Source organism: Dromiciops gliroides, chromosome 2 (assembly GCF_019393635.1).
Source record: "Dromiciops gliroides isolate mDroGli1 chromosome 2, mDroGli1.pri, whole genome shotgun sequence".
In the NCBI taxonomy this organism is placed as follows: Eukaryota; Metazoa; Chordata; class Mammalia; order Microbiotheria; family Microbiotheriidae; genus Dromiciops; species Dromiciops gliroides.
Window position 1 is genome coordinate 244520217 of NC_057862.1, and position 21506 is coordinate 244541722.

General features: G+C 41.0%; 1 protein-coding gene across 1 annotated transcript in view; it reads left to right on the forward strand.

Moving 5' to 3' along the window:
* The first annotated feature begins 19742 nt into the window (after nt 1–19742).
* The window catches only part of PELI2 (pellino E3 ubiquitin protein ligase family member 2), a 112794-nt gene continuing 111030 nt past the window's right edge, over nt 19743–21506 (forward strand). The window contains exon 1 of the mRNA XM_043987774.1: nt 19743–19940. Within this exon, the coding sequence (XP_043843709.1) occupies nt 19864–19940 (77 nt within the window). The 5' untranslated portion in view covers nt 19743–19863. The remainder of the gene's footprint in view (nt 19941–21506) is intronic.

Here is a 21506-nt window from a genome sequence, read left to right on the forward strand (position 1 = left end):
CCCACTCTCAACTGGAATATTGATGATGGAGTGGTACAAGAAGCTAGCTATAATTCTGCTTTTATAACTGAAATATGAGTCAATAGAACCCTTTCACCATTTTAATACATTGCTATGAATAATCATGAATTTGAGACCACTAGCTAGTTAAAATGCTGCGCAATAATTGAATACAGCTGTTTGAACATTGCTAAATGATTTCTATTTCAGATTCATTAAGAAAGACCAGAGAGACCTTTGTTGCTCCAGCTACAAGGATTTCTTCTTGGGGACTTTAGTTCTAGAAAAATAATTGTACCAGCATAAGAGGAGGGAAATAACGCAGGTGTTTTTGACTTGTAATATTTAAAGACCCAGTTCCAGAAATTTCCTGCCGACTCAAGAAAAGAGAAAGAGGAATATAATTAAAATGTCCATTTGTCAAGTAACTCCCCATCTATTACTCTGGAGAAGTCCACACTTTTCCTTAGCTTAAAAAATGATATGTTAACTCTAAAAGATTTAAAATAATGGTCTTTACCCCCTTCAGGAAATTAATCAAAAATGACAAAACCATTCAACATGAACATTACCATAGACATGAGCTGACATGCAAGGGGAAAGAAGTATTTAATTTGAAACAAACCCCCTAAAAGGGAGCAAGGAGAAAAGAAATAGTAACAACTCCATAAGTAACTAGTTGTAGTAACCAGTCTTTTGGGTAAGGTAATGAGGCAGAAGGAAAGCTAAACTGTAAGGAAACCTTCATTTTTATATCATACTAAATATCCTTTGCATCACTGTCTTAGTTGTGCTTATAAGTTCCCTAGAACCACTACCTGCCCAACTGGGCATTCACAGATTTGTGTGTTGGGTCCCCAAGCAGATGACTACTTTCTTTTTCTTTCTTTGTCTCTTTCTTTCTTTCTTTGTCTCTTTCTTTCTTTCTTTCAGGGAAATGAGCGTTAAATGACTTGCCCAGGGTCACACAGCTGGTAAGAATCAAGTGTCTGACACTGGATCTGAACTCATGCTTCCTGAATCCAGGGCCAGAGCCTTATCCATTGAGCCACCTAGTTGCCCCCCCCCCATGACTACTTTCACAGGTTCCATGGTACCCTGTGGATTAGTACTCCTAAAACTGTATCTCATGAGACCTCACCAGTGAGCTCATCTTTAATAGTCAAATAAAAGACAAAATCAGCTTAAAGCAAAGGCTTGTCCTATTGAGAGGACAAAGTAAAAACAGTTGCTACAAAAGATTTCCTTTATAAACCTGTGGTGTACTCTCCCACAAATACAGTCAGTGAGAAGAGTGGGTACACCTTAGAGTGTATTGGTAATGAAACACATATACCTGTAGAGAAGACAAGCACCCGGATCCCTCAGACTAGGGCCTAGATATACTTTCTCTTTATGCTCCCCTTTGATAGAATTAATGCCTACCTGGGTTCCCTTCTCCCCATCCATACAACATGGATTAGGAGCTAAAAGATAACAAAGCCAAGATTTTATTGGCCCAAAGGTGGGGTAAAGCTCAAGATGTGTCTCTCTTTGATATAGCTTGCTGGCAGCCTCTGACTGTGTTGACATGGCTTCCTGGTCACTTGGGAGCATAAGGATCCCATCTGTAAGAGTCAGGGCCTTTCAGACTTGATGGATATCAGAATTCCATGTGAGCCACCACACCTGCCCCACTGAGCAGACCCATTTCTATATGGAGGCAAGGGATGACATTTTATGGAAGCTAGGTATAACAGAGAAACCTTGTATCTCTACTCTGTCAGAGCTATGTCAACCTCCCCTCATTAACTGCTTAATGACCTATGAGTGTCCTGTTTTGTTGCAACATCAAACCTGAATGAACAGGGTACCAGAGTCAGTCAAGGCTCTTATATCCCCACTGGGACGACCATCTCTGCTGTACTGGTAACTTGGTTGGGATTTCTTAGATTCTCTGCAGTTTGACTCTCAACAGCCAGAGCTAGTTTACTCTTGAATTCATAGTTGGCTCTCTTTTCTACTGCCAGAAGTCACAGTTGAAGATGTAGGTGGGCTAGATCCAAACTATGAAGGACATTAAATACCAAATAATGGAAGTTATTGTTCCCTTATAAGATGGTCAGCCTTGATCTTTAGGAATATTAATTAAGCTTGGTGATGATAGATTGGAGATAGAAGAGATAAGGCAGGAAGGCCAATTCCAGATTATTTAGTCCAGCACCCTCATTCCAAGAGTGAGACCACTTTGTCTGGTATTTTGTCATCTTATACCCTCCAGGGATTATTATACTTCAATACTTTAAAATATCTGTTATTTCATGAGTATGACTACTCTGACCACCCATGTAAATTTCAAATCTTTTTATGTCTTAGTTTGACAAGTTTCATGGCGGGGCCTTGTCCTACACTTGGGCCAATGAAGTCCTGTTGGCCACCTTTTAGCTCTAAGCCATGTTGTTGGTTGGGAGAAGAGGGGACTCCAGGTAGAAATTGGTCCTATCCAAGGTGGGGCAGGGTAAAGAGACTGCAAAAAGATGGTTTCATAAATTGCTATAGCTAAAAAAATCATCATCTGGTATTCAACATTTTGATTATAATTTCCTCTGAACTTAGCAAGATTGATCTTTGAAAGGCAGAGGGACTCCATAATGAGGACCACAACTGAAAGCTTGGTAGGAACTCATAGAACTTGCATTCTACTGGCTTAGCTTCCAAGACACCAGGGTTACCTTATCAAGGTATCAAGGTATCATTGTGGTATCAACCACGATGTGACAGCAAAAGAGTGGACTTTCATGAAGGACAATATGGAATAATGTTGTTAACTAATCTTTTAAAAATATATTTTTCACAAAATGTTTTGTATGAATTTTATATATTTATCATTAAAAGGTTTTTTATAGAGCCTACATAGATGTTCTCTGCCTGCTTCTGATGAAACCATGTGGGAGCTCTGAGGTTTCAAGCCACATGACTTATCACTGAAAGTCCCATAATTGGCCTCTGAGCCAGAAGAACTGATGACTCAGGGGAGCTTTTAAGAAAAAGGACAGCTTCTGGCTGGCGCTTCTTGGCTATAGCTACCCTGGCAACAAGATGGGACTTCAGTGAAGAGTGGAGAGGGACAACCTTTTTCTATCTCATTATCCTGGTGATCCCTCCTACCTGGCAGCTAGTGCCAAGTGAGCTTGTGCCATCTTTGCTACTCTCTTGTGTTTCCTTTCCTTGGGCAGGTGACTCTGTGGGTTTTGAAAGGTCTGGTAGTTAAAGTTGCAGCAACAGTAGCAACATTTGGTGTTGCAAGATGGTGGCAGTATCCAATGGCATGGCAGCAAAGTTGGTATCTAGTAGGGAAATAGTGGCTGACAGCAGGGGAAATGCCCACACAAGGAAGGAAGACAAGCCTGATTGGCTGGTTTGCCCTGAGACTGGTATGGGGAGTGCAATGTGGAAGAACTCGCAAGCTTTAAGACCGTTTTATGTCACTTTTCCCTTGAGCCATCCTAGGTAATCATTTAAAATGGTGAGGTACTCTCTTGATTCAGAGAACCCCACAAAATCATGCAAGTCTCTGGGTCCACTTCAAGAGTACCCATGAAACAGCCCAAGCTATCAAGGGCATGCATATCTGATGTCACATTGAAGAAACAACATGTTCCCTTCCGTCTATACAATGGTAGCATTGGCAGGTGTGCCCAGGCTAAGCAATGGGGTTGGACACAGGGTTGTTGGCCCAAACAGAGTACTAAGTTCTTGCTGCATGTGCTTAAAAATGCATAAAGTAATGCTGAACTGAAGGGTTTGGATGTGGATTCTCTTGTCATTGAGCCTATCCAGGTTAACAAGGTCCCCAAAATGTGACAGCGTACTTACAGGGCTCATAGTCAAATCAACCCATACATGAATCCACCTTGCCAAATTGAGATGATACTGACTGAAAAAAGAACAAATTGTTCCTAAACCAGAAGAGGGGGTTGCTCAAAAGAAAAAAATATCCCAAAAGAAACTGAAAAAACAAAAGCTTATGGCACAGGAGTAAATGTGACATTAATATGCAAATAAAAGTGAAATTAAACCATTTGTTACAATTAAAAAAAGAGAGACTGTTTTATGTCTTGATGAAGGTTAACTATCAGCCTACAAGCAGATTGTAAGCATGGTAAAGCTACTGAGTCCTGTTTAAATCTATGTTTTCTGTGTAGGAATAAATGAACTATCTTATCCCTGATTCATACCATGTACTGAGCATCTCTTTTTCTTTCTCCTTTGGGGAGAGCTAGACATAAGCCTTGACTTTTACAGTAATTAGTATCATCTCCAGGATGCCAAAGTTGGGATTTGTGAGTAATCCAATGAGTGAGACTGGGGAATCCTACTTTTCCTAATTAGAAGTAGTCTCCTCAGTAATAAACCTGGGGCAAATAAAAATAAAAATGGCAGAGTATAGGACAGGGAGTAATGCAGGTCACCAGGCCTTGTGAGTCTCAGACAAGTGGTGCCTCTGTGACAGCTATATACTTACATGTATATATCTTGTGTTCCTGATAAAAATAAGCTCCTTGGGAATGAAGATTCTCTCCCTTTCTCTTTCTTCCTTTCTTTCTTAGTTTTTCATTCTCTCCCTCCCTCTCTCTTCCTTCCTTCCTTTTTCTTTTTCTCTCCCTTCCTTTCCCTTCCTTCCTTCCTTCCTTCCTTCCTTCCTTCCTTCCTTCCTTCCTTCCTTCCTTCCTTCCTTCCTTCCTTCCTTCCTTCCTTCCTTCCTTCCTTCCTTCTTCCCTCCCTCTCCTTCTCTCTCTCTCTCTTTCTCTTTCTCTCTCTTGTCTTGTTACTCTGTTACTAAAACAGTAAATCTTACAAGACCAATGCTAATAGAAGATAACTATAGTGACTCCCTACCACCTCCAGGATTAAATATAAAATCCTCTGGCATTCAGAGTCTTTCATTACTTAGCCCTGACACTCCACTTCTCCCACCTTTCCAGTCTTCTCATGCCTTAAACCCTACCACATACCCTTTGATCTAGTGACACTGGCCTCCTTACTGTTCTGAGAACAAAACACTGCATCTCTTGGCTCTGGGCATTTTCTCTGGCTGTCCCTGATGTCTGGAATGCTCTATCTGACTTCCCTGGTTTCTTTCAAGTCCCAGCCAAAATCCCATCTCCTACAGGAAGCCTTTTCCAATCCCACTTAATTCTCATGCCTTTCCTCTGTTGATTATTTTCCATTTATCGTTATAGATCTTGTTTATACATATTCATTTGCAAGTTGTCTCCTCCATTACATTGTAAGTTACTCAGGGGCAGGGACTGTCATTTGCATAGTGCCTGGCACAAAGTAGGGGATTAATAAATGCTTACCGATCGACTGACTATTGTTTCTAAGAGACCTTTTTCAAGCCCTGAAAAGGGTAGCTGCCTTCTTAAAGGAATCTGCTCATGATCACATGGGTGGCGTTGTCTTCTGTGTTTAATAAACTTTTATGAGGCTGCATAAGCAAGACGTGATAGTGTTGTTTTTGTTTTGTTTTGTTTTACTATGCCCGTTTATGGTGAGATTTGGCTGGAAAATCTGCCACAGAAATACAAGGGAGGAAGAAACTTTCCTTTGAGCCCCAGGATCCAACTGGAAGATGGGAGATACCTTTTTAAAAATCTCCTGGAGTTTCAGAAGAAAGTTATCCATAGATTCCCTTGCCTGGATTTGTGATATCTGGATTATATTTACTTCTGATGGGTCAGGAAGAACATAATACCTAGTTTGTTTCCTTCTGTTTGTTTTTTTGAACTATAGCTATGGCAGTTGGAGTTGGTATCCACAAGATATCCCTGGAGTCTTAAAATGGTAGCCACCCTCTAGGGACCAAATTCAGGATTATGAGTAAACAAGATAATATTTGTAAAGCACTATATAAATGCTAGCTATTGTTATTGGTAGGTAGGCAGCACAGTAAATAGAGCACTAGGCTGAGGAGTCAGAAAGAACAGAGTTCAAATCCAGCTTCAGACACTTACTAGCCTTGTGATCTTTGGAAAGCCACTTAACTTCTGCCTTCTTCAGTTTCTTCAACTGTAAAGTGGGGATAATAGCAGCTACCTCAAGGCGTTGTTAGAAGGATCAAATGAGATAATATTTGTAAAAAAGACAGTGCCTGGCACATAGTAGGCACTATATAAATGCTTATTCCCTTCCCCCCATTCCCTGAGTGCAGCTAGAGATAAGGTGGGGAAGAGATACTATAAAAGAGTGTGTGTTATACATTATATTATAAGGACTTACATGAAATGTTTTTTTCAGGGACTCCTGGATAGATTTTACATCAAGGACTCTACTTCTTGGATATCCATGGAATTATAGGAATCTAGTAGAGAAAATTGTGCATTTTAAAACTTCCTTAATTGGACAGTTTTCTAGTGTATTTCCTTTATAGTTTCTTTCTTCTGCATGATAGAATGTTTATTTGTTGATAGCTTTCTGGGCAGAATGGATGTTGTAGTCCAACGATTTGCCTAGAGCATGCTGGGAGCTCATCCATGTTCATTTTTTTTTTCTTCTCTTTTGAGCTGACTTAGATCTCTGACAGCTTGTTTGAGATCCTTATGGACTGCAGGGCAATAGGACATGGTTTGCCTAGATACCCAAGCAATCAACCTCAAACCCCAATCCCTTTTGGGGATTAAGCCTCTTTGGCCTTTTTCTGAATTTGACTGACTTTAAAAAAAAATTAATCAGCTTGTCCTAGTGAGGGGTAATTTTGGATCTTGATTTGCATTGGCCCGTGTTTTTGAAGGCTTTCTGGAGGAACTTTGGGTGTCTTTAGTGTCATAAGGGATTTTCATTCAGGATCATTTGATTTCTCACCTGAAAGCAAGGAGGTAACTTCCAACCTACCTGGGTCCTTTCTCCCTTTTAGGAGATCATTAAGGATCACACTTTTCATCTGAGGGAGGAAGTTTTATTTTCTTCATTTTCTTTAATTCATTGCCTTTGCAGTGGAGAAGCCTTTTGCAAGCACCAAGCCAGGTGATAACCTATAAGAATTTCATAAGATGATATCTGCTTGAAATAATTGTATGACCATGAATTTGAAAGTGAATATAATTCCCTGGGTCCACCAGTTATGTTATGGTGCACCTGTATATATGGAAGAATGTTAATTTTCAGATAGTTTGCAATCAGAAAGACTTTCTTGAGATTCTTTAATACAAGGCACTAGGGAAGTCAGTGGCTCAAGAAAACAATGCTTGGGACTCTTCAAGTCACTAGAGAGTTGGCTAGAATTTGGGACTATGTGCTCAAAAGTACCCTGATTGATTTTCTGGAAAAAGCAAATATTTAACTGAGGGGGAAAGTACGTTATAAGGGAGGGGTACTCTCTCAGTTGATGTAATCATAGGATATACTCATAGATGATGAGGTTTTAATGTACTAACAAATGGTTAATACCCACCCTTGCAGTGCTTTAAAGAGTTAAGTCCTTAATATGGAAATGTTTTACATGATTGCACATGTATAACCTATATCAGATTGCTAACCATCTCAGGGAAGGGGGAGAGAAGAGACGTAGGGATAGAATTTGGAACTCAAAATTTAAAAAATAACAACAAATGTTAAAAATTGTTTTTACATGTAATTGGGGAAGAAATAAAATATTATTTTAAAAAAATAACAACAACAACAAAAGTTAAGTCCTGGAGTGTTTAGGAGGAATTTACCAGTTTGGATGAGAACAGGCAAGGAGGGGAGCTATAGGGGGGAAGGAAGCAGAATTTACCTGGAAGGAGACACACCTATTCAACCGCTGGAGAATTCATTTAGAGAGTGTTTGAAGGTGCTCCTTCCCCCAGACATAGATACAAAGACATAGAGACTTGAGGAAGGAATCAGTTATAAGGAAGAGGAGCAGAGATGGGAGCCAGATATGGACACAAGAGAGATCTACACAGGTTTGTGTTGGTAATTGCTTAACTGTATGCTCTCAAAGGAAAAAACAAAACAAAACATACACATGACCCACTCTTAAACTTAATCTTCCTTATTAACATTTTCTCCATTACTTGCTTAATCCTAGACAATAAACACAATAATAAATCAAGTCCTGATTTGTAGGATTTACTACTTTCCAAGGTGTAAATGCTCACACTGAAAATTTAACAATTGGCTCTCAGGAGTCTGTTTAGGCTAACTCTAGCGCACCCTTGAAGTTATCCCTGGTAATTAAAAGTCAGCCTGCTAGGTGGCGCAGTGGATAGAGCACCAGCCCTGGAGTCAGGAGGACCTGAGTTCAAATCCAGCCTCAGACACTTGACACTTACTAGCTGTGTGACCCTGGGCAAGTCACTTAACCCCAATTGCCTCACCCCCCCCCCAAAAAAAAGAGTCAGCCTGCAGGGTAGAGCGACTAGCTTAATGTCCGGCAGAGACATTGCACTTAGAATGGAGCTTGTGAAGATGTCACAGAGCTCTTCCTAGATCTAGAATAGTAAATAACCTTGACCTTATTATGTATTCCTTACAGATGTGCCCAGTCACCATTGTACTCTATGTATATGCCCATTCTTTCTAGGGGTTTTATTATGTGAATTAGTGAGAGTGTATAAAATGGAATTCTTGGGCAAGTCCTAAGTACCTTGGAGTAAACTAAAACTGCAATTGAGAGATGAGAGGTAATGGATGCTTTCCCAATATTAATGTGGTGTATGTATGTATGTGTGTGTGTGTGTGTGTGTGTGTGTGTGTGTGTGTGTGTGTGTGAGAGAGAGAGAGAGAGAGAGAGAAAGACTGAGACACAAAGACAGAGATAGCCTCTAGATGTAAAGTCCGAGTCAAGTGGTACTTTGTAACAGAAAAAAAAACCAAAAAAATCCAAAAAAACAACAACCCCCAAACCCAAACTTCTATCTTGGTGTCTTGAAAAGTCTGTTATGTGTGATATAACCAGCTCAGTGAACTTTGGAAAGAGCAATCATTTTTAGAATAAAGTAAACTTGATCTTGAGCAGTTATGTAATCTCACTTTGTTTTGAATTGGTCACTTTGAGTGAGGGGGGAAATAAATAATTAAACAGGGAACATTTCCCTCTCATTCCGAAATATATTGCATATGAGGATAACTATTCTGTGAGAGGGGGAAAATAGGCCAAGTAATTAAGTAGTTGTAATCAGTTTTATAGTATTTAATTAATTTATATATTGAATTTCATGGTGGGGTTACTGAGGAGTATTACACTGGGTGTGTTAAAAGCATGAATGTTTGTAATCATTCTGAATGGGCTGGGTCATAGAAAGAATGAGTGCTTTTTATTATTTTATTTCTTGATCTATTGCTTTCTAACTTACCAATCACTGTATTTCTTTTTAAAGTAATATTTATGTTACATAACTGAAATGTTTCATATTTGAAAAAGTTTGCATTTTGATGTCAAAACACATTTTCTCCCCATGCTGGTAAGAATTTGAGGAAAATAGAAAGTTTTTGTGAATTTTTGTATGGGAATATACACCAGAGCTATTAGAAAGCTGGTTTAAAGTTTCAGATCAATGTTATATTATCATGGTTATCATAGATTTATATCTTGTTCAAAGTGTCAGTAGTTTAAGCTCTAGTTTATACCGCTGATTTTATATATTAATTATTTATGAATGTTATATTTTTGAAACTTTGCACCACTGTGGACAACTGTGAGAATCTACTTATTTGAGGTGGTCCACCAATTCATACTCTATGTAATAAAGTTCAGTCAGTATACTCTTACTCTAATTATTGAGTTCTATTTAACCAATTTAACCATTTAGCTCTTCTGAAATATTTGAGACAAAAACTCAATTACATGACCACTAGATATATTTGTTGTTTAGATCGCTTAGGGTTTGAAATTTATGGAGTAAATTGTGACGTGGAAAAAATGTTGAACTCTAATGACTGGGCTATCAAAATATGAGCTTCAGTCTGTTATCTCAACATGAGAATTATCTTTCAAACAAATGATCCTTTGCAATAAAGTAGATTCATGTCATGAAACTTATTATGTAATAAACATTATTAAAACTTCCAGTGGTAAATTATGAATATTATATGCTTAACAGCCTATATTGTCTCTAAAGATGAAGATAAGATCAATTTATATTCAATATTGAATGTATGTTTAGTCATATTGGAATAAGCTTTGTAGAACAATGATATGCAAAGTCATTGCTTTTATTAGCAAGTGGCAATTTACTTATATCCCTGACCAACCTGAAGGTGTCTATGAGTTCACTTTCACAAGGAATAGAAAAAGGGAATCTAACTTTATTAAGGCATTAGTATGCATTTAAGATCTTGACTAATTTCTATTTTAATGTCATTGAGTTCTATTTGAAATGAACAGTTTCTCTATTGTTCACAGAATACTTGTACTGCTTTGTTGAATTCCTTAAAATTTAAGTGTTAATGACAACTTTTCACTGCCATCTTCTCCTCTCAACAAGGAAGGAAGTCTATAGCAACCATACCACAGTTGTTAATACAAATATGGGAAAAAATGGAAATAAGGAATCCTATGCATGTTGAAGTTTGAAAAAACTCATTATTTGAGCTCTTCTAGCATTTTTAACATCAAACACCCCTTGAGAGATCTCAGAGGAGTGTCTGGGAAACCCATATAACTCCTCATTTGCTCACATGCATTATTGAAGTAAGCATGTGTCCAAAGGGGAAGATTATTAATTATTAGATATTGGAAATAGATGACCAATTTTGGATTATCAGTAATTGGTTAATGGATTTGGGGTACTGATTTGGGGATTATTATTTGATCATTGGATATCAACTGGATAATTTCTAGATATTTATTTTACCAAGAATGAGGTAAAAATAATGCAGTGCTTGTAACTTCAGAGACTTTAAAATATTTTGCTAATTAATTAAGTGCTTGTGATAAGTTTCAGCATCACTTTGTACCTTTAAACTCACCGTGATGGAATATTCAGATGAGTATTCACCAAGCTTCTGTAGGGATGTTGCACATGTACTAATAATTAGCTCTCATTGGTTAGTCTCCTCATTACAAAAGCAACTGGGGGGCAGCTAGGTGGTGCAGTGGATAAATCACCGGCCCTAGACTCAGGAGTACCTGAGTTCAAATCCAGCCTCAGACACTTGTTACTTACGAGCTGCGTGACCCTAGGCAAGTCACTTAACCCCCACTGCCCTGCAAAAAAAAAAAGGCAACTACTGTTTTCTAACTGATTCAGTTATAATCAATTTCCCCTTTGTTTATTGTAAAGAGGAGCTAACTTTGGCTTTGAAGAAAAGATGGAGAAAAAGTCCCAAAATCAGGTCCTGTGAGCTTGTTCCCACTCAGCCTATGAATTTACCTGCTGTATTCCTTTAGTGGACTTCTTACCTAAAAACATCAACATTCTTGAGCTTGGGGGTCAAAAACCTTGGTATATACAACAATTAAGTAATGGTTAATTTCTATAAGCTTCGTGAGCCTGCTTCTGGAAATGAGAGATGCAGAAACCCTTTCCCTCCTTTCTTCAGAGTATGTACAAGTATCATCTATTTCCTGTTGGCTTAATACTTGGTGATAAAAAAGCCTTTGAATAGGCCACTGAGAGGGAATTCAGTGTACATACAAAATACTAAAATGAACAAACACTCCCTCTCTTCCCTGATGGTGTTGAGATGTAATCTTCAAGTGAGGAAAGGGGTAACAGTGGAAGAAGTAGTCATAACCTGCTACCAGCTTTCTTATTTCCCCACCTAGCTACCATGTGTCTGTGAACACATGGCCACTTCTGTTTCTTTTGTCTTTGTTTTGTTTATTTACTCCTCCCTGATCTTAGGTAAATGAGTATTAGAGACAGAATGTACCAGGATATGGCTTTGTGACCTTTGAAAGGTTGGAAGAGTCATAAAACCCCACTTCTGTCTCTCCCTCTTCTTCCCCTGCCCCCAATCAAATCAGAGTTAGTAACTGTGGTAGCTGAGTCTAGCTGACTGAGGAGCCAGTCCTGAAGAGTGCCATGCTTGACCCAGTTTAGTGGTTAATGGATACAGAAGTTGAGACACTGGGTTTTATAAGCAAGGGAGCAATTTATCCAGCTGTAATGTTACACTCAAAAGTGAACTTGGTGGGGACACTTGCAAAGGGAAAAAAGGGTCTCCAGAACTAGAAAGTATTTCTAGGGAAGTGGAGAATTGTTTTGTAGCAACCACTTAAGTTTTAGCCCACTCTCCAAAGGGACTAAGTGCATAGAGAAAAGAGGATGCTGCTGGTTTAAGATGTACTAAGATTCTTGTTAACCCTTTTCAGTAAATATCCCTTTGTAAAAACATCTTAGAAACTGTTCTCTATCTCATCCAAAATGACCAAATCCTTGATTGTCCTCGTAATTTAAAAACCATTGTCCTTGCTACTTCACCATTAAAACTGACAGTCCTTCTCTAGAATGGTAGAGTATCTCACTCACAAGGCCAATGAGAATAGAAGCTTACCAATGTACCCAAGGGGTCTATAAGCCTTCTTCAAGTCCTTCAAAGGGGAGCTGCTTTCTTAAAGGCATTTACCCAAGGTCACATGTGTGTCTGTTTCTTCTGTTTTTAAAATAAATTTCTACTGGCCTGCTCCAAGGAAGAAGTTGGGAAAGGCATTAGCATATGGGGGTGGGGTAGAAAAGTATTTCTGGAGGCAGCTAGGTAGAGCAGTGGATAGAGCAACCAGCTCTGTAGTTAGGACGACCGGATTTCAAATGTGACTTCAGACACTAGCTGTATGACCTCATGCAAGTCACTTAACCCCAATTCCCACCCCCCCTTCTCCTCTCCTTCCCTTTCTCTGACAAAAAGTCCTTTTGAAGGAACTGCATCTTGAAGAAAATTGAGGATCCCAGAGGTGGAGGTAGGGAGGGATTTCATCCAAGTAATTGAGGCTATCCAGTGCAAAGCACCAATATAGCAAATGGAGCATTGGATGTGAAGAACACAGAGTAGAATGATGTGGTTGGATTGTAGAGTACTTGAAAGGGAGTTGTTGTTTGTCCTTCATTCTCAAAGAGGAACATGACATCAGGGTGATGTCATGATTTGCACTGAATTGGATTTAAGTGAGGCAGGGCTATACAGTCACTAACTTTACTCTCTCCTCCAGAGCCATCTGGGTCCAGTGGCAAGATATATATCAGGATGACTGGAGATGGCTCTGGATGTTTAAGGCAATTGGGGTTAAGTGACTTGCCCAGGGTCGCACAGCTAGTAAGTGTCTGAAGTGAGATTTGAACTTGGGTCCTCCTGACTTCAGGGCCAGTGCTCTATTTACTATGCCACCTCATTGATCATTGAAAGGGAGTAATATGTAAGAAAACATGGAAAATATAGAAAGAGGTGAGCTTTTGAAGTTGTCCGCAAGCATTTATTAAGTGACTACTATGTGCCAGATACTGTGCTAAGTAATGGGAACACAAATACAATCGGAAAGATAGTTCCTGCCCTCAAGGAGCTTACATTTGAATGGGAGAAGACAACACATAAAAGGAAACTGAAAAATAGGGAGGAGTGGGAAGATATGAAAGTACCCAGGCATGATAAAGGAAGTGTGCAGAATCTGGAGTGTACCTGAGAGAAGAATGAAGACATGGTTGGCCTGGGTGGCCTCCTAAAAGTGAAGGTTCTAGCCAATGAGAGGGAGAGGGTGCAGGGGTAGAGTGTGCCTCTAATGAGATATCCAAAGGTGGAGTAAAACTTCCAAGGTGAAGAGGTTTCTGAAACATGGCAGAGAAAGAGTCAGGAATGTAGCCTTGGAAGGAAAGAAGAGTTTTAAATATCAAATGAAAGAGTTAATTATTGATCCCAGAGGAAATTGGGAGCTGCTGAAGTTTATTAAGAAGTAGGGAGCTGTGGGCTAGGTCTGACTTGAACCAGGAATGAAGTGGTACACAAATGAAATAAGATACTAAGAGATCACCTGACACTTAACAAAAAAAGTTTACTTATTCATAGCATGGAAAGAATACTTAGCAAGGATATGGTACAGAATCAGGTGGATACAGCTCTCATCATCTCAGTATGAAAATATGTCTAAGTCAGAAGAGTGTGTTGGGTCAGAAGTGCATGATGAGCTATATAGTGGTGGTACACTTGCCAAGCATAAGGATCACTGACTCCTCATGGGCTGGCCTCTTTATTCCCTGGGCATTTTTGTATGCCTCAGATAACTCCCTAGGATTTATCTTAGATTAAGATATTTGTGATCATGATCTTTCTTATTACAAGGTTTCACATTCAGAATTTCCCAATCTGTGCAAGAGATGATGAAATAAAAATCCTTCCCTTAGTTGCATGAGATGGGTAGGAAAGAGTACAAATGCAATGCCTGAACACTTATTAAATGAGGTAATATTTGTATTTTGCAAACCTTAAAGCACTATTTAAATGCTAGCTACTATTATTATTATTTCATAAGGAAAAATTATTATAATTAAATTTACTTTTAAATTCATGTCTAAGAAAAACTTTAACATCTAAACAAATCTGGGTTTCTCATCTGCTCACAAGGCTTCAATTGTAATGGGAGTCACCATCTTTATTTCTTTTGGTGAGGTGAAGAAACATCAGGCCTTACTATTCATTTACCCTACCTCTATACTCTTTCAACATACAGCACTGTCATTTCAATTACTAATGTAACCTAAGAACCCCTGGGCCTAGCAATCTGCCTTGTTGATAAACTTTTTTCTTTTCTTTTCTTCTTTTCTTTTCTCTTTTCTTTTTTATTTAGAATTTTATTTTCCCAAATTACATGTAAAAACAAATTGTTACATCAATTTTTTAAAACTTTGTGTTCCAAATTCTCTTCCTCCCTCCCTCCCCACCCCCCTCTTAAGAACTCAAGCAATTCAGTATAAGTTATACTGTCATGCAAAACATTTCCATGTTATCCAGGTTGTGAAAGAAAACAGACAAAAACAAAACTTCAGATAAAAGAACTAACAAAAAAATATGCTTCAATATGTATTCAGATACCACCAGTTCTTTCTCTGTAAATGGATTGCCTTTTTCTTAAGTCCTTCAGAGGATGAACTTTCTTTTATGTGCTGTCTCTTCTGATTAGAAGGTGAGATCCTTGAGAGCAGGAAGTCACTCAATTTTTCTATTTGTATCCCCTGCACTCAATGCACAGTTTGTGCCACGGAATAAGCACTTAATAAATGCATTTTCAGCTATTCATTGAAGCTCTAATAAATCTTAATTTTTGTATTTTCCCTGCTTTGGGTCAATTTGCAAGATATTTCATAATGGAAGGTTCTCAGCTGAGAAGGTGGGCAGAGGAGAAGCAATGGGAAATTTGAGGAGGTGTAAAAAGGTTTAGAAATGACACTGTGGTGAGGAGAGTGAATTGATTAGGGGGGTGTAAAAGGATTGTCTTGCCACAGTAAAGACCCAGTTGACTTCATGTAACAAATTTGTGGTGGACCAGTTTTCATAATTTTCTCCAGATTTTTTCAGCAGCACATGAATAGAGGATGGTAGGAGTAATGCCAGACTAAAGCTTGGCAGCGCAAGATCTTCAACAAGAGGGGGCAGCTAGGTGGCACAGTGGATAAAGCACCTGCCTTGGATTCAGGAGTACCTGAGTTCAAATCCGACCTCAGACACTTGACACTTACTAGCTGTGTGACCCTTGACAAGTCACTTAACCCCCATTGCCCTGCAAAAAAAAAAAAAGATCTTCAACAAGATAAGGGGGGTAAGGACTTGAAAGAAGAAGACAGTATAGAGGAATGATTCATTGAGGGATCAAGATGGGGAATGGAGAAGAGTATAGCCAATTCAGGAATGATGACCTAGGAAAATTGAGGGATGGAGTAATTGGAAGTTATGGTAAGGTTGAAGAACAGGGTTGGAAATGTAAGACAGAGGAAGGGGTGGAAGGAAGTATGATTAGGTAAGGGAATTTCAGGGTTCATGAACATGAAGTAGAATACTTGTGGGTGATGGCAAAGTCAAAGTTATAACATCATCAAGTGTAGGTTAGGTGGGGTGGAAGGGCAGGTCATGGGAAATGAATAAATTGTAGTTGGGAGGTTAGGATGTTTGAGAGAGTAAATTAAGTATTGGTGTTATTTCATTGTCTTTAAGAATAATATAATTTATTTATCTCTTTAAATCATTTCTATTTTTACTGTTGACCTGTCTGAGATCATGATTTCTACCCCTACTTTTGTGTGTTCACCTAAAGCATGATGACTTTTTTCTAACCCCTCATTTTAACTGTGTGAATCTTTATATTTCAAATCCATTTCTTGTAAAATAACATATTGTTGGATTCTGCTTTCTAAGCCATTCTATCTACTTCCATTTAATGGGTGAGTTCATTCAATTCACTTTTACAGTTATGATTACTAATTGTGTATTTCCTTTCATCATATCCTCTTCCTTCCTGCCCTTTCCTCATACCCTATTCTGCAAAGAAGAAGGTGGTGGAAGAGGAAAATTGGACACTAGAGATATCTAATTGAAACTATCTGCTTCCATTCCACTACCCCTCTTCTCTTCTCTTTTCCAAATTGCTGGTTCTTTTGTCTTTTCTTTTGTCTTTCCTTTCAATACTACCTTTAAGATCCACTCCCTGACAAGCCATCCAAAGTAGAGGTTTGTTTTGTTTGTGACTATTCCTTCCTTGCTTCTACTCACCTCTGGTCTTTTCAACTGGAATGTTTAAAAGTTCTCTATCTCATTAAAAATCCATTCTCTAACATCTCTCTTCTTAGATTATACTTAGTCCTCCAGGATAAACTATTCTTGGCTATAAGCCTTTATCTTTTGCCTTTTGGAATACTGCATTCCAGATTTTCCCCACTACACCTTTGTCTTGTGTGATATTGACTTTGGTTCTTAGATTTTTAAACTCTTTCATTTTGGCTGCTTGCACATGTTTTTTGTTTTTAAGTTTTTTTTTTCTTTACCAGAAACTCAGGATTAGAGCGATGATGTTTCTGGGAGTTGTCATTTTAGGATTTTTCCAGGAATCGATTGCTGGTATCTTCCTATTTTTACTTTACCCTCCTGTTCTCATAAATTTGAAGAGTTTTCATTTGGTTTGAAATAAGGTATTAGGTTTTTTGAGGGTGGGGGTAGGGAGAAGTTATGGTTTTCATGTAGTCTTAGGATTCAATGTATTCCTTCTTCATAAATTTTTGGGTCAATTAGTTTTGATAATAGGTATCTTATTTTTTAGCCTTTCAATTTTATTCTAATATTTCTTCTTTCGTGGAACCATTGTCTATTCTGTTATGGTTTCTGTATGGTCTGTTCTTTGACAGCTAGGTGGCATGGTGGATAGAGTGCTAGGCCTGGAGTCCTGAGTTCAAATGGGCCCTCAGACACTTATCAGCTGTGTGACCCTGGTCAAGTCACTTAACTGTTTGCCTTAGTTTTCTCATTTGTAAAATGAGCTGGAGAAGAAAATGGCAAACCACTCCAATATCTTTTGCCAAGAAGACCTCATGTGGGGTCATGTAGAAACATGGTATATTCCAGTTTTCAGGCAGTTCACTTTGTGGGCAATATTTTCCACCTGGTTTAAGCTTTTTATTCTCCTTCCGATTCTTTCCTCCAGAGCTTTTATTTCTATCAGTTTCCTTTTTGTGACCAAGCCTTTTTCCCTCTCTCCAGATCTGCTTGTAACTGTTGGGGAGTTAATTCTCTTTTGCATTTTCTTCTTTAGTATTAACCCACAATATTTCTTAATAATATTTGGTATGGTTTTTTTGTTTGTTTGTTTAGTAACATATCTGGTCTTAGTCTCATTGATTTGGTGTTCTGTGTCAGGGTCAGGACACTGACCTTCTCATGCACTTGGATGAAAGGTACAAAATCAGGCCATGACAGTGCTTTCCTGGGTTCCTGATACTGGCTTTTACTTTTCTTGCTGTGTCTGTGCTTAGAGCATTTGCAGTCTTAAGTGATCCTGCTCAGATCTCTGTGGTTGAGTCTCCTTGATTAGGACACTGTCATAGTTTTCTTTCCCCTCCTTCCTTTCCTCCCTCTCTACCCCCAATTAGGGCATGGTACCTCTCATCTCCCCTGAGGCTTCCCTGTTTGGGATGCTGTCTCAGACTTCTAGTTTGTTTACTTGAGTTAGTAATGGTGGCAGGATCCTTCTTCCAGTATCCATAGGTTTTGGCTATCTTTTTGTGCACTTCTTGGCTGGATAGAAGAGTTTACTTATATTTTTCTTTGGATTTCTTGATCCCTATTCAACTCCTTCTCTTTCTAGATCATTTCTGGAATAAAGGGAGGAGATTTGGGGTCCTGTATGACCTTAGCTATCTTAAAGAAAATCTATAATGTTCCTCATTCCCAGAACTTTTTGAGTGTTCAATATATGTTAACCAAAAAATCAATAAGCATTTATTAAGTGGTTACTATGTGCCAGGCTTTGGGCTAAGCACTGAGGCTACAAAGGCAAAAACAATATAATACTGGATTAAGGAAAAGGAACAGTCACTGAGACAATTTTTTCTTATTCTAGAATAATTTTAGGCCACAATAATAGCTATTTAGGAAAATATGCAAGTTGAATATCTATCATCATCATTATCTGTCTCTATCATCATCCTTACCACCACCACCATCATTCTAATAGGAGAGCTAAAAATGGTCTTATCTACCAAGAAGTCCAACATTAACATTCTTCAAAAAGCTGTATTTGAAAAAGTGCCCGAGGTACTTATGGCAAAATTTTCACTATTTTCCCTTTTACCATGTGGTACCCTGCTAAATGCAAAATGGGATGCCCGATCTGTACAAAGATTTGAGAGTACTTTATATGCCTCTCAAAACGATACTCCATCTGGAGTCAAATTTTTGCAAAGTCTTCCCAGCAACCATCTATCATTAGTCCTCCTTATCCCACGTATGTAGGAGTGTGTTTACGTGTGTGTTTTCTTTTAAATGCATTTTACCATATTGTGGAGAACTTTTTTTTTTTAAAGCAAGGGCTGAATCGTCTGAGATCCTTAAAGCTCTATATGCACTCTTTTTAACCCATTCATGGCTCCCAATTCGCACCCTCTCTTTCTGCCCACTTGGGTACCAGACAATTCCACGTGCCCGCCCTAAGTCAGGGCGGAGGATAGCATTCTCCAAGTTTAGAAAAGAAAGAATGAAAAAGAAAATAGAGTTGTCCCTTTAAGAACCTCCTTTCCATTTTACTCTATGTTTACATAACATAAGGGACGATTCCAACGTTGAGATCACGAGGGGGAGGCGGTTTCTTTTCTTTCTTTTTGTTGGGGGGAGGGGGGTTGGAGCGGGGTGGGGGGGGAGGTTGTGGGGTGTCAGGGGGAGAGGCCTCCGCTGCCCCACGTGCTCCGGAAGGGGGAGTCCCGTCAGCTGGGAGTCGCGCTCGGGGCCGCACTTTCTTCGGGGGCGGGCTTGGGGTGGTTGCCTGCGGCCGGAGGCGGGGGTGGCTCAGTCGGGCTGCTGTTCGCTCCTCCCTCGCCCGCGCGTCTTCGCTGCTCCGCCGCGTTCCTCCTCCGGCTGGCAGGTCGCTTGTCGTCCCGTCGCCTCGGGCCCCGTCGCTCCGGGACCACCGCGGGGCTTCGCGTCGGGGCCGCCTCGGGAGGAACGCGGAGTTGGTCAGGGGTCCGGGCGGGTGCGCGGGCGGGGAGCCCGGGAACCAAGACGGAGCCGCTCGGGGACTGGCCGCCCCGCGGCCCCCTCGCCGCCGTCCCCTTCCCCAGCTCCCTGGCTCCCTTCTCCGTATGGGATTGTAGCCGCGGCGCGGACCCTGCGGGGATCGCGGAGGAGGCGGCGGCGCCCGCGGGGCCGGAGCCGCTGGAGCCGGCGGAGGACGAGGACCAGGAGGACGAGGAGGGAGCCGACCGCGGCTCCATGTTCGCCCCGGGTCCGGAGGAGCCCTGCGCCCCCAGCAAAGAGCCGCGGAAATATGGAGAGCTCGTGGTGCTGGGGTGAGTGAGGGCCCCCGAGCGCCACCCCCAACCCCACTCCTGGGATTCCCCCCAGGGGAATCGGGTCTATCCATCAGCCAGTACCCATTTATTAAGCGCCTACTGTGTGCCGAGCTCAGTGCTGCGCGCTGGGGATACAAAGAAAGGTAAAAAGACGGGGTCCTTGCCTTCGAGGAGCTCACGGTCCAGGGGCTGTTGGCGTGCTGGCAACTGCGTGCAAGTGAGCTGCGTGCGGGAGAGTGGAGAGATCCTCCGAGGGGAGGCACAGGAATGAGGGACTGAGGCGGGGGTCAGGAAGAGCATCTGGCAGAAAGTGGGGCTCTAGTTGGGGCCATGGTAGGGCAAGGACGAATGCCCCAAATCCCCCGTGCGTGTGGTTCATTCGTGGGAGTCTCTTTCCAAGCTCCCTTCTGTGTAGGGTGCCCTGGGAAGTGTGTGTATGTTGGGGGAGGGGGATGTGGGAACTTCTACCTTGTGCTGGGCCTCTGGGGCCGCTGTTGGGGTAAGGGGTTTTGTGTGTGTGTATGTGCCTGTGTGTGGGGCTGCTCCGCTTCTCCATCTAATTGCTGAGGCTAAATTTTTGTTTCCTTTTTTTTCTTCTTCCCCCTTCCTTACTCCCTCCTCCTTTCTCCTCCACCTTCCCCCTCCTCTTTCTCCCCTTCCTCTTTTCCCTCTCCACGTCTTCCTCCTCCCTCCAGCCCCTCTTCCTCCCCTCTTCTTCCTCCTTCTTCCTTCCCTTCTCCTCTTCATCCTCTTTCCTCTCTCTTCGTCTTTCTCTCCTCCCCCCCCCCCCCCCTTGCTTTTGGGATAGAGAAGTCTGGGGAAGTTAAAGGGCTGGAAGATTAGAGAGGATGTGTCCTGGAAGGGGAGGGCGGAATAAAGTTAGCGTGAATCGCTTTAGGACCAGGTACTGGGGCTGGAGGAATAGTAATGATAAGTCTTGGGGGTGGGGGAGAGGCGGCTGCTGTGAATCTCTGGTGGATCTCAGGTTCGAGGGCTAGAGGATTAGTAGCGATGTATCTTGGAGTAGGTGGTAGTGAGTCGGGGGGAGGTGTGTATGTGTGTGTGGGGGGGTGCGGGGGGGAGGGTTTCGAAATAAGATGACTGTGAATTGTTGGCAGGTCTAAGGGCTGGAGGATTAGTAGCGTTGTGGCGTTGGCTGGGAGTGGGAGGGTGAAGTCCCTGTGTATCCGAGACCCGGGGTCGGGGAGGTGGACTGTGTATGCGGTGCATTGGGTGTAATGGGAGGAGCTGCTTTGGGAGGGAGGGTTTGCCAAGGGAAAAATGAGGCTTTAGCGCTTGTTGGTTGTTTTGTCTTTTGGGCATTTTATGGTGCTTTTTATTTAGTGGACTCAGACAGACGGATGCTGAGACTTTTTTAGGATGGGTACTAATTTGCAACCCAATTTGGGAAGAAGCAGGCAATTACTAATGTATATTGTTATGGTGACGGGAGTGGCCGCAGTCTGGGGAAGGCCCAGTGGTGAACTGTCTGGACCAAAACCGTTGGCTTGGCCTTCTGTGAACTTTTCCCCATTGGGAGTTTACGAGTGCACTGGGTACAGG